Source organism: Canis lupus, chromosome 26 (genome assembly GCF_003254725.2).
Source record: "Canis lupus dingo isolate Sandy chromosome 26, ASM325472v2, whole genome shotgun sequence".
Taxonomy (NCBI): Eukaryota; Metazoa; Chordata; class Mammalia; order Carnivora; family Canidae; genus Canis; species Canis lupus.
In genome coordinates, this window is record NC_064268.1 from 20,375,121 (window position 1) to 20,390,764 (window position 15,644).

The following is a 15,644-nucleotide window of genomic DNA, read 5'->3' on the forward strand; positions in this document are numbered from 1 at the left end:
CTCCTACCTTCTCCGCCCTCCCTGGGTTCAACCACTGCGAGGCTGGCAGTGAAAAGAGACATCTTGTTTAATGTTTCTAAATCGGATGACTGTGTTGATTACCCACACTTTGAACAAATCTGGACGCATTTTATGGCTTCCCAATGTATGCATTTCATTTATTTTAGTAGAATAAGAGAGGGGGAAAACAGTTCTTCCTCCTTTGGAGTAAGGACAAGGGAGAGGATGACAGGGATGAAGTGGATTCTAAAACATGGTGGGGTGGGTTCAGGACCACAGCAGATGTGGATTCTGAGCCACAGCAGAGGTGGGTTCTGGTGCAAGGACAAGGAGGATTCTGGAACGTGCGTGGTAGGGTGAGTTGTTAGGTCAGGGGCCAGCTGGGTTCTGGGACAAGGATGAGGTGGATCCTGGGACATGGTGGAGGGGAGTCCTTAGATCAGAGACCAGGTGGGTTCTAGGACAGGTGTGGGAGGTAGACCCTGAGACATGGTTGACGTGGGTGCTGGGACAGGACAAAGTAGATGCCGGGACAGAACAGATGAGACGGACGGTGGGTCAGCCATCCTGCTCCTGAGTTCCCAGAACCCACCCATGCACTGAACCCCGGAGCCCTCACCACGTCCCGCGGCCACTGCTAGCTTCTCTGGGCTTCAGCATCACTTCTTCAGCGAGGCCTCCCTGGGGGCCTCCACCCGCCCCCCGCCCTCTTGCGCCCCGCCCGCCCCCCGCCCTCTTGCGCCCCGCCCAGCACCTTCTCGTCTACTACTCGGCGCGCCGGGTGCTGGTGCGAGTGCCCTGCGGTGACCCGGGCTGCGGCTCCCCGGGCGGGGGCCTCGTGGGCACGGGAGGCCGCCCACGCTCGCTGGTCTTGAAGGGGGGTCTCCGTGACGCTAGGGATGCTGTGCGATTTACGGTTTGGTTCCCAGTGCCCGAACGGCCTCCTGAGCCGGCGGCGGCTCAATAAATAAAGGGAAGAAGGGTGTCGGGGCCAGAGGAAGCGAGGGGGGAAAGGAGAGGGCGGGAGGGAGGGTGGAGGAGCAGGGAAGGAGGAAGTGGGGGGGCGCGGCGCGGACGCGGCCGGGGCAGCGGGGCAGGGGGCTCCGGGCGGGCCGCCGAGCGAATGAATGAGCGCCCGCCCCTGCGCCCCCGCCCGCGCCCCCGCCCGCGCCCTCCGCGCAGGGTCCAGGCCCCGCCCCCGCCCGCCCGGCCCCGCCCCCGCGCCGCCCCCGGCCCCGCCCCCGGCCCCGCCTCGCCCGTCGCCCGCGCCCCCTCCCCGCGCCGGCCCGGCCGCGCGCGGCATTGTGGGAGTTGTGGTCCGCGCGGCCCCGCGGAGCGCAGCGCGGCGTCGGCACCGGCGGGGGCACCGGCTCGGCTCGGCTCCGCTCGGCTCCGGCTCCGGCTCCGGCTCCCGCGGCGTGGGCCCGGCGGTGGCCCCGCGGCGCGGGCGGGGGGCGTCTGCGCGTCCGCGCCCTCGGGCGGCGGCGGCGTCCCGGCCCCGCGGTCCGCCCCCGCCGCCCGCGCGCAGGTAAGCGGCGTCCCCGGGGGCTGCGGGGCGCGGTGGGGGACTGCGCGGCCGGCGCCCCCCGCACCCCGGGAGAGGGAGGGAGGAGGCGGGGGCCGGACGGCCGCAGGCCCGCGGGCCCCACGCCCCACGCCCCGCGCCCCGCGCCCCGCGGCCGCTGGGATGCTCGGGATGCTCGGGATGCTCGGGGATGCTCGGGGATGCTCGGGGATGCTCGGGGATCCGCATCCCGGCCCGGCGAGGGGCGCCGCGGCGGGGCGCTCGCTCCGAGCTGGCGGCGGGCCGGGAGCACCCTCCTCGCAGCCCCGGCCCATCGCGGCGCCCCTGCCCCTCCCCGCCGCCTGTCCTCGCCTGCTGCCCCCTCCCCCGGGCCTCAGTGTCCCCCACTTCCCGCGTTTGCCGCGGCGGCCCTCGTCCCCTGTCCCGTGAGCCGTCACTATAAGCCACCTTCCCCGAGATCTTTAGCCTCCTGCCCACTTTTCCTGCCAACACTCACCCTCCGTGGCCCCCTCCCCCTCCTCCCCTGACCTCCTGGTGGTCACCATCTGTGTTAACCCATCCGCCGCCCCCCACTTCCCCCACTCTCCAGAGTGGGTGGATGCTGAAAAAGCTGGCCCAGAAAGTGAGGAGGAGAGGTCTCCAGTTGCCCACAGGGGAGGCATGACCCCAGGGCAGTTCGGTGGGTCCTGGGTGGAGAAGGTGACCTGCATCACACACCTTGCCCTGCTCTGTCTGCCCTGCTCCTGGTGGGGGGGGGGGGCTTCTAGGGCGCCCTGGCCACACCCTGAAAGTGACCGGAAGCTCCTTAGCACTGGGCAGCCTCCTGGATTGTAAGGTGAACAGCATTAGCCAGGTTAGAGCAGAGTCTGTCCCCCAGATGTTCCATCGCATCAGAAGTTATATTTCATTGGACTTGCTCAACCCATTGGACATGAATTTGGACCCTATTCCCCAGAGCTGACCGACCTTTACCATAGGAGTTATTAAAGAGCAGAACTGCAGTGACAGGTCCCTGTCCCTAACGAGGACACACATGAAACATGCAAATGATCAGATGTGTGAAGGAAACTGGACGGTACTGTAGTCCCTGAGGCAGGAACTGGGGAGAGGGAGAATCCATGCCCTTCCCACTGGAGCGTTGGTGGCTGTCACTGGGTGCTGGGAGGGTCAAATGTTTGAAACAGTACTTAATAAGCTGTCGATCACCCTGTAAATGTAAGGGTTTTTTGTTTTTGTTTTGTTTCGTTTTTTAGCATCACATTTCAGCCATGAACCTTTAAATCCACCTCTGGGCTCAGGGGCCTCCCAGTGTCTTTTGGCTAAAAGTAACTGGCAGGTAAGAAAAGCCCTAACTTCAGCTCTCAGTGCTGTTGATGAGAACAGGGTCTGAAGCTGGGTTCAGGGCATCAGGATCTCTTGCTGCTCAGCCTAGAGAGCGCTCTTGGCTAGCATTGTCCAGAATGAGGCTTCCTCCCCCGGGACGAGGGTGAGCCGCAGGGGTGTCCAGTGGAGAGATCCCCTCGTCATCCACCCCGCCTTCCGGGTTTTCACTGTGCTCTAGTTGAGCGATTAGCAGGGCTGATGGGAACTGACACTTAACAGGTGTTTGTTCAATTATCACCATCTCGATGCTCATTTAAGAAAAACCTCTCCTCCTGAGAGGCTGAGTTTAAAAGTTCCAATTAGAGGTTGAGCTCAGGGAGGGGGAAACTCTTTTAGTAAAAGTGCTTGTTTATCACACAGATGACAGCTTCACGCTGAATTTCAGGAATCCCGGGGTTCTGTTCTATTCGGGAGACAGGCTGGCAAACAAAACATGGGAAAAAATCATCCCAGATTTTCTTTCCTTTTCCCTGTAGAGGGATCAGGTGCCTGTTATGGTATGGCTAGGAGAGAACCAGGGGCGCCCTGGGGTCTGTTTCCAGCCAGGGGGGCCCAGATCTGTGAAGAAATTGAGAACGTGCGAGAAAAGAATTGAGCTGCGAGCCTCCCCACTCTTGCATTTTTCCTAGAAACATAAAAACGGCCGGGAATATTTAGCGTATGTGTATTTGACTTGCTAAACATTAGAGGCAAGCGATGCTTAATTCAACCTAAGCTGGGAAGATGCAAGCAGGCAGTTAATGAGCACCTAAGGTTTCTCTTTCATTTTCAGCTCTGCAAGTCTGGGGACAAACAAAAATCACTTCAGGTGCGTGGCAATGAGAGTGTCCAGAATTTGTCCGTAGGGTCCCTGGTCCTGAGATGGCTTTCCCCGGTGCCCCGCCTTTACTTCGCAGGCTGATCCACATGGGGTGCCACACGTCTGAGCACTCATCAGCACATCTTAAAGGCTCACTGTGACATCCTAGATGTTTTACATTGGTCGTCATTGGCCCTGCATCCAGGGAGATGGGCAGGACCCCTTCTTAGAGACGAGGAGACTGAGAGGGAGGGGAAGTGACTCATCCAGGGTTCAACCCACCTCCAGTTTGGGTTCTTGGCCTCTCTGCCACCTCACAAGAATTTTCCAGCCAAATTTAGTCCCCAGAGAAAGGAGAAGGGACAGGCTTCCCTTGTTTCAGTTGATTTCTATTCCCAAGAGGGAAGGTAGCACACAAAACCATTTTTTTTCTGAACTCTGCGGCCCCTCACGCTGAGGGAATGTATTAGGCTTGTAGGAGATCGTAGACCTGGCTGTGCTCAGATTAGAACACACAGGCTGGACGAAGGGTCTCAGCTGGGAAACACGGCTGGGGCTTTATAGACACGGGCAACATGACTTCTGGGCTCTGATCAGGCTTTTAGGGTAACGAGGGTGCCAGACACTGGCTCTTACCATTGGCAGGGGTACCTGGCAAAGTGCTCCTGTCTGTTTCAGTGACTGGACCTATGAGGGCTTCTATTTCCATTCTCCCCCATCACTTCCTCTCGTAACCTGTGGGCGAGACCAGTGAGTAGTCTCCCAGGCAGGTAGACAGAAACACCCGGTGTCTGCCATGGAGATGTGACCCCCAAGAGACCACTTCCCCTTCCAGCTTGAGCTAAACCCTTGTGTCAGAAGGGCAAGAGAGATTAAGAATGAGGAAGCACCATGAAAAGAGAAAGTAAAATGGGGAACGTGCAGTTTTAAGGCTCCTTTGCTATTTTTAGGAATTACTAATTCATTTTAAGTAATCTCTGTGCACAACATGGGGCTCGAACTCGTGACCCCCAGACCAAGAGTTGCATGCTCTCCCGACTAAGCCAGCCACATGCCCCTCCTTTGCCATTTTTAAGATGCTTTGGAATCCAGATCTCTCTGTAAAGATCCAGAGAGTTAAGGAGAACAGGTATTATGAAACGCCTCCTATGAATAGACATCACCCTGCAGTCAGCAGGGGTGTGTGTCCCTGCCCTGGCTGTGTGAACTTGGGCTGAAGTATATGACCTCTTGGGGTCTCGGTTTCCCCACCCGTAAAGTGGGGCTGTTAACATCCCCTAAGGATGACACAGAACAGGTGGGGCTTGTGTAATTGTCAGTACTGGATGCAGAGTGCACATCACTGGCCCTTTGGGAAATGGGGGCTGTGCTAAAATGAGTAGAGAACACACAAGCTTGAGATGTGTGTCCCCTGCCTTAACGAGGACCTTCAACAATGATCTGGGGTTTTACATTTCAGTTGAGGACTTTTTTCCAGGTAGAAAAATTTATGCTAGTTTCCTTTTCTGTTTTCATCTCAGGTTTGAAAATCATTTCACGGTGACCGACCCCCCCCCCTTGCTGGCGTGACAGAGGCTCCTCCCACCCTACCTGCGGTGACTTCTGCTGGGAGCAGAGTGGTGGGCCAGACGTTGGTCAATGCCACCCTCAGCGGGATCCGAGGAACAGCGGCAGCCATGCCTCCCCCTGCCCCAGCCTCCCCTTCCCCCCCACGTTGAGCTACATGGTGTGGGTGCTCTTGGGACCCCCAAGGAGTGACTGTCTGCCCTTGCTTCGCACCCCCAACAGCAACTCCCTCAAGATGTCGCTTGAGTGGCTGGTGGCCTGGAGCTGGTCGCTGGACGGCCTGAGGGACTGCATCGCCACGGGCATCCAGTCGGTGCGGGACTGTGACACCACCGCTGTGGTCACCGTGGCCTGCCTGCTGGTCCTGTTCGTGTGGTACTGCTACCACGTGGGCCGGGAGCAGCCCCGGCCCTACGCGTCCGTCAACGCCCTGATGCAGGGTGCAGACGCCAACGGGCTGCAGAACGGGTTCGTATACTGCCAGTCCCCCGAGTGCGTGCGCTGTGCCCACAACGAGGGCCTCAACCAGAAGCTCTACCACAACCTGCAGGAGTACGCCAAGCGGTACTCCTGGTCCGGCATGGGCCGCATCCACAAGGGCATCCGCGAGCAGGGCCGCTACCTCAACAGCCGGCCCTCCATCCAGAAGCCCGAGGTCTTCTTCCTGCCTGACCTCCCCACCACGCCCTACTTCTCCCGAGATGCCCAGAAGCATGACGTGGAACTGCTGGAACGGAACTTCCAGACCATCCTGTGCGAGTTTGAGACCCTCTACAAAGCGTTCTCAAACTGCAGCCTCCCGCAAGGATGGAAAATGAACAGCACCCCCAGTGGGGAGTGGGTCACCTTTTACTTGGTCAATCAGGGGGTTTGCGTTCCCAGGAACTGCAGGAAGTGCCCACGGACGTACCGCTTGCTTGGAAGCCTTCGGACCTGTATTGGGAACAATGTTTTTGGGAACGCATGCATCTCCGTGCTGAGCCCTGGGACTGTGATAACGGAGCACTACGGGCCCACCAACATCCGCATCCGATGCCATTTAGGTATGTGGCGGGGTTGGGGTCTCGTGGCACACGCCTTTCCGTGCGCGGCCCCCCAGGTGGCATAAGAGCACAGTAGCCAGAGTCGTGCCGGTTCACATTCTCCACTGTGCTCCCGTCAAAGATTGACGAATTGCGTGTAAACGATGGTGACAGCAGAAATCGAGTCAAAAAAGGAACTTGTGATCAGTATTATCTGACAGGTGGTCTGTCCAGAGGAACTTTCTGCGGTGACGGAAGTGGTCTCCATCCGTCCTGTCCAAGTATAGTAGCCGCTAGCAGCACGTGGCCACTGAGTGCCCGAAACGTGGCTGGTGCCGGGGAGGAACAGAATTCCTAACTTAATCTAAATTTAAAAAGGGACCCGTGGCTAGCGGCTACTGTATTGGACAGCGTAGCTCCAGAGCCAAGGCTATAATAACGATCACTGACGTTCATAATGACATCCGGGCAGCTGTGAAAGACGCTAGTGCCTTCTGAATCAAGGGTGAAGTCGTGCTTGATGTTAATGCTGATCTTACTCAGATTCTAGGGAGATCGTTAACGTGTGCAGCAGTTGTTTTGAGAACCGGGTTGGGGTCCACTCGGGCGTGTTTGCATCCTGGCCCCTCCACCTGCTAGCTGTGTTACTTTGGACAGATCACTTTCACTTCCCTGGACCTCCATGCCCTCACTTACAAAGGAGAGGTAAAAAGCTAATTCCCTGGAGTGTTACTTTGAGGGTCTAATTAGAGAATGTGTATCGTGAGGCGTTTATTCACAGGGAGCATGACGTGGAGTACTCACCCTTTAGGTAGGCTTAACCGCAACTCAGTACATAGGGCTGGTAGTTCCCCAGAATTCCCTGTTCCTGGTGAGTCATGATAATGGGTTGGTTACTGGGGCAGTGGCACCACCAGTTAGCATCCCCGACTAGGGCGGTGTGCCCAGAGCCCGGGCAAGGTCCAGCTTCAGGAAGTTTGCAGTGCTGGCTGCCTTGGCTTTGGAACAGAGGAAGAAAAAGCACACACAGAGGAGCCCCGCTCTAAGCTGGAGCCAGGAGTTCCTAAGTGTTCTGTAAAGGAGCATCAGGGCAGCCTGGGGGGGACCTGAGCCAGACACCTCAGACGCTCCAGCCCTGCTTCCCCAGAAACCTTCTGCTTCCCCCACCCCATGTGGGGATTCTGAGCAAAACGTGACTTGGACAGAGGGCTTCGCCAGTTTGAAAAACAACTAGATTCGAGCACTTAACACAATGAGTATTTCAAGAGCAGAGACAGGAGAGGACAGAGGCGCCAGAGGAGGTGGCCTGGCTTCATGGTCAGCCCTGGGACTCTGGGCAAGTAACTGAGTCGCTCTGTGCCTCAGTTTCCTCATCTGTAAAATGGGGAGGTAGCACTTACCTCAGAATCGCTGACAGGGTTAAATAAAGTGGGATCTCCTGTGACTACTTGGCATGGACAGCGGTGGTAGCTAGTGGTTTGTGTTATGAAACCCGTGCGGACAGTCTAGGAAAGGATCCCTAAGACGTGGGTCCTCAGGACACAGTGGGAAACGACTGGGCTTCGGAAGCAAGAGCACCTGGACTCAGCTCGATGGGCCCCATCTGCCGAGTGCTCTTGGCTGGGACCTCGAAACCCTGAGCCCCTAGAACAGAGGTAATGGTACGTGCCTCGGGGCTCTCTGGAGGATTAAAAGTAGCCCATGGGAAGTGTGGGCAGGTAGAAGGCAGTCAGGTAAAGGGCACTCTGATTAATCGAGAAGCTGAGGTGGCTATCTGAGCGATCTCAGTGAAGTCCCTGCACAGGGGGGCTCAGATCCGAGCATGGGGGGCTGCCAGGGGGGCTGCTGGGGCTGCCAGGGCTGCCAGGGTGGAGCAAAGGAGCCTTCCCCAACCCAAGCCAAGCGGCAGACATGGCTGGCTGTGGCATCCAGGGTCAGGGCTGAGGTCAGACAGGTTGGGCGAGCTGCAGTGGGGCAGGGGGGCCCCATGCCAGGCTTGAGGGATTGAGGCTGTGGGCAATAAGGAGCAGTGCTGTGCCTTTTTCAAAGGTTTTCTTTGTATGTTTTTAAAAAGCTTCAGAGTAACTCACAGGGAAGAGCGTTTGCAGACTGATGTAGAATTCCAGGAATAGGAGATGAGTAGCAAGGGCGGGTGGCCAGAACACCTAGGATTTGCCCTGCGTGTGAAGGCCTGTGGTGCTGCTGTTTGGCGCACGTGTGAGTGTAAACCATGCCCACACGGGCCCTCAGGATGACCTGTCATTCGCTTCTCAGCCCAGCTAGTTGCTGCCACCAGAAAAACTGGGCCGTGTCATGTTCTCTTGGAAGGAGTCCCACTGGACTGTGGCTGCTTCCCCACGGCCGGGGCAAGCTCCCTGGGTTGGTTTGCTCAGCGTTCCCTTCTTTCTGCTGGCATGCGCATGTTCATACCCACCTGGGAATGAAACAAAGGTGTGTTTGACCTTGAGTGTTGCCAGAGAGGGAGGGAGTCTGGTCCGGTGGCCACGCCCCCTGCCAGCTCACCTGGCTGGAGTGGAGGAGGCCCCTGCAGTTCCGGAACCAGGCCATCCATAGGTGTTGTGACTAGTCGGGCTGACCCTGCAGACACCTGAAACCCCAGTGACCGCTGGGCATTCACCCAGTCCCGGCACGCGCCAAGGACTGTGCTGAGCTGCCTCTTGGGGCGGGGAGGGGGGGTCACTGGGTCTGGACCCCGCATAGAGCCATGGGACAGCTCCGAGCTCCAGCTGTGCTGGGATGTCCAAACCGCTCTGCCCCAGACCTCCAGCAAGCAACCTCCAAGGCTCATGAGGCAGATTTCCTGGGGAGGCGGATGTCCTTCCACAGGGCCAACCCCCAGGAAAGGGTAGATGAAAATGCGCGAGCACATTCAGCAGATTCTTGCTAAAGAAGCACAATTAGACTCTCATTGCCTTTCACGTGTCTGTTGTTGGGTTTCTCGGCCGTCTGGCAGGGTGGGCCTGGCGGAGCAGCTTGGATGTGCCGTGACCACCTGAGTGCCAGCCTCCGGCATCTGGAAGTGGGGGCCGCTGGCACACAGAGCCCTTTCTGCGCCCTTGACCTGCCTCGCTGAGTGGTTGGTGGGGGCAAACAGCAAGCCCTCAGCCAGAGGACGTGGGGCCGATCTCTGAACGCTCTGGGAGAGAATTGATCATTTCTGCCAACTGAGGGGGTTTGCGGGCAGTAAGCAGGAATGATGGGCCGCTGGAAGCCACGGTGAAAGGGGAAGGCAGAGGAAAGGGGACAGGGGGCTGTCAAGCCAGCAAACCAGACCATTTTTCTATTGTACCGTCGTGCACAGTGGTGAATCATTTAGCGGCCCAGAGAAAGGAGAGCTTCTTCTGAAGCCCTGGGGTGGAGTGTCCTTGCAGAGAGCCACCGAGACCTAACAGCCTTGTCCTCCTGAACCAGTCAGTGAGGGCTCTCTGGGTCCATCGCAGCCCTAACCCCCACCCCACCCTCAGCAGTTGTTATGGTAGCAGGAGATGAGAGATGATGGTTCTGGAGTCCGAGAGGCCCTTCTCGCCTGATGCAATGAGGTGTCCTACTGATAGTGGAAACATTAACTGTAAGAATGGACAGTCGCTTTCATACCATTGCTACTGACATACTGTCCAGTGGTTTAAGAAGAGCCTGTTCCTCAGAACCAGACGGATTTGGATTCAGATCTCATGTCCCCACCAGGACTGAGGAGCAAACTTCAGGCAGGTCACTTCTCTGAATCGCAGTTGCTCCCATCTGGAGAATGGGTGATGTGATGTCTGAAAAGTGCTAATTCAGCCCAAACCTGCGCTCAAGGCAGTCTGTACGGTCTTGGTGGCAAGGACAGTGGTCACATAGAGCCCCGAAGGCAAGTGTGCTAATGTTCCCCCTTTATAGACGTCGAAACTGTGGCTCAGAGAGGTTAAGTGATTTGCCCAAGGTCCTGGGGCACTTAAGGATAAGAGTCAGTCATCTGACCCCAAGTCCTCATCCTCGCCACTCCTCCAGTGGCCTCAGTGTGAATTCCTACCCCACACATACTTCCAGGAGCTGTCCGTTTCTGGTTCAAGAGATGCATTAAAATGCTCTGTTAGAACCCTGTTTCATGTTTGTCCTTAGTAGTCATTTGGAAGGGGCAGCGCCAACTAGTCCCATGTCATGGTTGTGCCATTAGTCACCGGAGACAGACAAGAACACCATGATCCCACCCCCCTCTGCCAGGGCCCTGCTTCCTCCCAATCCATCCTTCCTGAGAGTCGCGGGGCCCACCCAGCCCCTCGTGTATCTGTTTCATGTCTGTGGTGGTGCCTTTGTTTATAGACGTCCAGGCGGTGACAGGGACCCAGTGTTTCCCCAGATCATCAGGTGGGAGACAGGGACGTGAAACTGTATGTACAGCAGCATTTCAGCCAGGTCCTCTTTTGGGGGTTAGGCACCCCGACTTGGCAGCCGCTGCCTACAGTTGTGAGCATATGGCTCCTTGTGAAGGTGTGGGCCCACTTCCTGGAGCTCCGGCACTGCCTCAGGGGTGACCTCCCAGCTTCCCAGAGGGAGGCCGGAGGAGCTTAGACTAACCACATGCCCATCCTCAGACCCCAAGATGGATCTAAAGCCTGGAACCCAAAGATGAGGGCACTGTTTCATCTCAACCAAAACAGCCCTAGAGATCGGGCTGTAATGAACACAGTTATTGGGCCACGTGAGTTATGGACCTTCCTCAGTTAAGGGGGGGAACTTACAGATGAGCTTCAGGAGTCTTGAAAAGTTCAGTGCCAGCCTCACTGCGCAGCCCATGACCCAGAGCAGATTAAACCAAGGGAGGAATGTATTTTTCCAGGGAGCTCAGTATGGTCGGGGTGCCATGTAGCCTGTGTTTGCCCTGTCAGAGTACCCCGCCTCCACCCCAAACAGGGCTCCAAGGGGTGAGGTGGAAGGTCGGCTGCTTCGGAAGTAGAGACCTCCCACCAGCACAGGCCATCCCCCACGCCACCTGCCTTCATTCTCTTTTCTCCGCTTTCCCCCCAAAGGTCTCAAAACTCCAGGTGGCTGCGAGCTGGTGGTAGGGGGAGAGCCCCAGTGTTGGGCAGAAGGACGCTGCCTCCTCTTTGATGACTCTTTCCTGCACACTGCATTCCATGAAGGTGAGTGCTGCTTTTTGTTTGTTTGTTACAGACTGTATGTGTTTAGCATGGTTTTAAGTTTCCAGAAAAATCGAGCAGAAAGTATATACTCCCCCGTTCCCCCGCCCCTCCACACACACAATTTCCCCTTTTGTTTACCATCTTGCTTTAGTGTGCTACATTTGTTACAACCGATGAGCCAGTATGGACACATTATTATTATTGCTTAAGCTCTGTAGTCTCCATTAGGGTTCACTCTTGCTGCTGTATGTCCTGTAGGTGTGACAAAGGTATAATGACATGGATCCACCCTGACAGGATCATACAGAATAGCTTCATTGCCCTAAAAACTCCTCCGTGCTCCACCTACCACTCACTCCTCCCGCCCTCCCTGCCTCCCCCTCCAGCCTCCCAGTGCCTCCTTTCATTTGCCCCACCCAGAATCTTATGAAGCCAGGATAACATTCTTGTTCAGAGAGGAGGAGACTTTCCCATCCCTGCCAGGGGTCAGGATGGGTCCCTACCCAGAAGCTAACTGTGTGGGGTACAGTGCTACGTGGGTCCTGGTTCTGGGAAGGTTCAAACCTCATCCCTCTTGTGCCTCCCCCACCCCCAGGTTCCGCAGAGGATGGCCCACGGGTGGTTTTCATGGTGGATTTGTGGCATCCCAATGTGGCAGCAGCCGAACGCCAGGCCCTGGATTTCATCTTTGCTCCGGGACGATGAGAACGTTTCCCGTGCTGGAGTCGGCGACCTTGGCCACGGGTCAGCCTGGACAACCTGGGGTACAGTCCAGCCCCCACCCGTGCCGTGATTCCATGCTCAGAAACCTGCCTCAACAGAAAGTTCTTATCTGGGGTTTTGAGATCACGTTGGGTCCCTCCTTCCTTTGGTTGTTGTAAATGGGAAATTTTCAGCTTGTATCTCCTTAGATTTTTGTTGTTGTTGTTCCTTCCAGTCATTTGCTTCTGCGATTCCTTTCTGCCTAATAGCGCATTCCTTTGCTCTGTGACCAGAGGCTTGGTCCCTGTCGTCTGCTCCGTCTTGCTACCTGGTTTTTTCAGTGCTCTGAAATAGAGTAACCAAATGGTTGTCTGAATGTAATCATGTAAAACTCCTTGTGGTCATCATAAAGAACAACAAATGAAACAAAACAAAAAACTGCAAACCAGAGAGCTAGAGCCCTTGGCCTCTGTTGCTGTCATGGTCACACAGGGGACCCGCCAGCCCACCCACCTCCCCCATGGCAGGGGGAGAGTCTGCAATCCCCACACCCAGCCGGCGTCAGGGGCAGTGCACACGGCTGGGCCTGAGCAGACTTGTCACCATCGCTCACCTCACTCCGAACCCCATCAGGTCCCTGATGGTGGGGAGCATTTGGCTGGTGGGACTGGAGCCTCCTCTGTAAACACTGCTCTCCTTCCAAGCTGAGTCTGGTGTCCTCGAGAGCCAAGTCAGGGCTCCCACGGATCAGCTGCAGAACGTGTGATCCACTTACCTCACTGCCTACAGAAGCCCTACTGCCAAACCGGGCCCGGAAAATTCTCCGTGCAGCTGTTTTGAGTCCACGGTGATGAACGTTGAGACCAGCAGGTTGGCTGCTAGGAACTGTGGTGTGGTGAGACCGCGCTCATCCGGTGACATTCCAGAAACACCTTCCTCTGGCAAAACTGGAATCGTAGATCTGACCAAAAAAGTGTCTGTTTTGCTTTGGAGTTCTGTTGCCTATGATTTTCCATTTATCTGTCTGTACATAAATGTTCGAGTGCTGGACTCAGAGATAGTGGAGGTGTCCGCCCCGTGTGTCTTTGTCATTGCATAGGGTTGCATGCCGGGTGACAGTGACCTAAGCCAGTGGGTGTGAGAGAGGCCTTTGTGAAGACCTACAAACCCAAAAGACCTGCGTGGCAGTGCTGGCCTTTTGGTCCCCTGTGAAGGACACGGCCAGTTAGAGGCACTGATTCTAGAAACACTCGCCTGTGAGCTGAGGTGTGCAAGAATAGCCTTCCAGCTGTCTTAAAGTTGCCTTTTTTTGAATAATGTGTCACAGGCAGTGTCCAGTTTATAAAGCCATGGAGTGGTGTGGGATATACAGCTTGTCACATACACAGGTCTCATATTTGTCCGAATGGAAACCAGAAGCTTCTGGGAGGAACAGCTATCGGAAGTGACCATGATCCACAATGCACTAGGCAGTTACTGGCAAGTGAGCAAAGAAAAACCTGTCTCCATTTGAGTAAAATTTCTACACAGATGTTTTTTTCCGTGATCAGAATGCAGGACAGGGCAGCAATTTCAAACACACCTGAAATCTTTTTACTCATTAAGTATCTTGTTCCAGAATCACCGAGGTGCATGATTTCTATACATACTGACTGCTCTCCGTTTACAAAGCCCGCAGCCCACACAGGTACGCGGCTACCTGAGCTCATGTGCCGTGCTTGGGGAACAGGAGATAAATAAAGGACCTTGCTGAAAACCAGAGTGACCTGCTAAAGTGGTGTGTTGGGGAAAAGAGGGAACTTGGCAGGAGATGCTAGGAGTCGGAGGCTCTTGGCTTTTAGATTGTGTCGCAGAGACAAGTGGGGCCCCATAGGCTCTGGTGTATATGGTAAGTGAAGCAAAACGCAGTTCTCCAGTAACGCGTGTGGGCTGACGGGAGCAGAGCCCTGGAACGTGAGGGACTCTAAGTGATACGCTGGGCAGAGAACAGGAATCGTGGCTTTAGGGAAAGGGGGGACTCGGGACTCTGTGCCAGGAGCTTGCTCCCACCCAATCTTGAGCAAGTCACGGAGCCTCCGGGAGCCTCAGTTTGCTCCACTGCAGAGGTGGTGCCTGGCGCACACAGCAGCTGTGACAGCCCCCTTTCTGCCATGGTGTTTGTGAGCAGGTGAGGAGCAGGGCAGGTAAGGAAGAGGCAGATAGACACTTTTGATCAGTGGTGGAGGTTGCCAGGGGAGCCAGGGGCTCCTTTCCACTGCCTAACTACGGGGGAAGAAGCAGATCTCTCAGAAGCTACATTTTGAATTTTTTCCTTTTATTTTTTTTAATATTTATTTATTCATGAGAGACAGAGAGAGAGAGAGAGAGAGGCAGAGACACAGGCAGAGGGAGAAGCAGAGGGAGAAGCAGGCTCCATGCAGGGAGCCGGATGTAGGACTCGATCCCAGGTCTCCAAGATCAGGCCCTGGGCTGAAGGCAGCACTAAACCGCTGAGCCACCCGGGCTGCCCAATTTTTTCCTTTTAAAGAGAGGTAGGTGACGCTGGTGGCCTGGGGCCCCAGGAGCAACCCAGCTGCTTGGTGTTTTCCCAGCAAGGGTACTTCCAGCCGCAGCCCTGGCTGGGCTCCCTCAGCAAGTGGAAGGAGCACCACTTGCCCCGGGCTGAGATGTTTCTCGCTCTCCTCAAGTGTGCATTGCCAACTAGGCAATTGCTAAAATAATTTACACGCTACAGCTAAGGATGCTCAAGGTGAGAAAGGGGAGCCAGCATGCCCGCCCAGCTTCAGATGAGAAGCCCTGCTTCCACCCAGACAGCCTGCACCGCCTTCAAGCCCAGACTGCACAGGTCACATACCAGGGCTCCCAGGCACCTGCTCATTATCGCCCCACGCTCACCCAGATGGTCTGGGCTCTGTGTACAGTGACCACACGTGGCACACTGAATGGCCTACAGCAGATAGCGGGGGAGCGGAAAGGTGATCCTAATCTGCCAGTTCTTGACTTTGCACAATACAATCACCTGGGGAGTTTGAGAAATTTTGATGCCTGCACCCCAATCCCCCACAAAGCGTCCCATTTCTTTGTTCCAGGGTGGGGCCCGGGTCTCAGTACTTGTTTTAACATATTTCCTGCCCTGATTCTAATGTGTAGCTGGGGCCAAGGGTCACTGCCCACGCAAGAATGACAAAGCCTTTGAAACCAGCCAGCTCCAGGTTAAGTCTAGGCTGTGCCCCTGTGTGACACTGGGCAGGCGACCTAACCCGGCTTTCTAGAGGATGGCTGCTATTTGTAACACTCCTCTAATGGTACCCTGTTGAGCCTCCTGCAAGATGTAGCATTCTTAGTTTTGGGGTTTCTAGGATCTGACCAGCCCCAGCTGCAAGACTGGGCTCACCATCCAGACCTGACCAATCAGAGCCTATTCCATACTCCTGGCCCTCCACGATTGGGTCAGGGCTGGGGACATGATCTGATTCTTTCCCTAAGATCATTGAGAAAGAAAG

General features: G+C 56.0%; 2 protein-coding genes across 14 annotated transcripts in view; one reads left to right on the forward strand and one right to left on the reverse strand.

Annotated features, from left to right (window-relative positions):
* The first annotated feature begins 372 nt into the window (after positions 1-372).
* On the forward strand, positions 373-13,902 carry ASPHD2 (aspartate beta-hydroxylase domain containing 2). Of its 5 annotated transcripts, none has more exons than XM_025474370.3 (5): positions 398-450; positions 2,779-2,861; positions 5,228-6,316; positions 11,326-11,439; positions 12,035-13,902. In XM_025474370.3, the coding sequence occupies exons 3-5, from the start codon at positions 5,431-5,433 to the stop codon at positions 12,142-12,144; spliced, it is 1,110 nt and encodes a 369-aa protein (XP_025330155.1). In that variant the 5' UTR covers positions 398-450; positions 2,779-2,861; positions 5,228-5,430; the 3' UTR covers positions 12,145-13,902. The 5 variants fall into 5 exon arrangements, with proteins under 5 accessions (XP_025330158.1, XP_025330155.1, XP_025330154.1 ...); XM_025474369.3 differs by lacking the exon at positions 398-450 and adding an exon at positions 1,475-1,528; XM_035706761.2 differs by lacking the exon at positions 398-450 and adding an exon at positions 3,681-3,716.
* Positions 12,925-15,644, reverse strand: part of HPS4 (HPS4 biogenesis of lysosomal organelles complex 3 subunit 2) — a 36,209-nt gene continuing 33,489 nt past the window's right edge. For all 9 annotated transcript variants that reach the window (XM_049102004.1, XM_049102010.1, XM_049102009.1 and 6 more), the window contains one exon: positions 12,925-13,102. In XM_049102004.1, coding sequence (XP_048957961.1) covers positions 12,925-13,102 — 178 coding nt within the window. The remainder of the gene's footprint in view (positions 13,103-15,644) is intronic.

What these genes read in the sequence shown, in the direction of transcription:
- ASPHD2 (XM_025474373.3), top strand. Translation starts at nt 5,431, where the DNA reads ATGGTGTGGGTGCTCTTGGGACCCCCAAGGAGTGACTGTCTGCCCTTG. An exon ending in CCGCATCCGATGCCATTTAG is followed by an intron (nt 6,317 to 11,325) that starts GTATGTGGCGGG and finishes TTCCCCCCAAAG; the next exon opens with GTCTCAAAACTCCAGGTGGC. An exon ending in GCACACTGCATTCCATGAAG is followed by an intron (nt 11,440 to 12,034) that starts GTGAGTGCTGCT and finishes CCCCACCCCCAG; the next exon opens with GTTCCGCAGAGGATGGCCCA.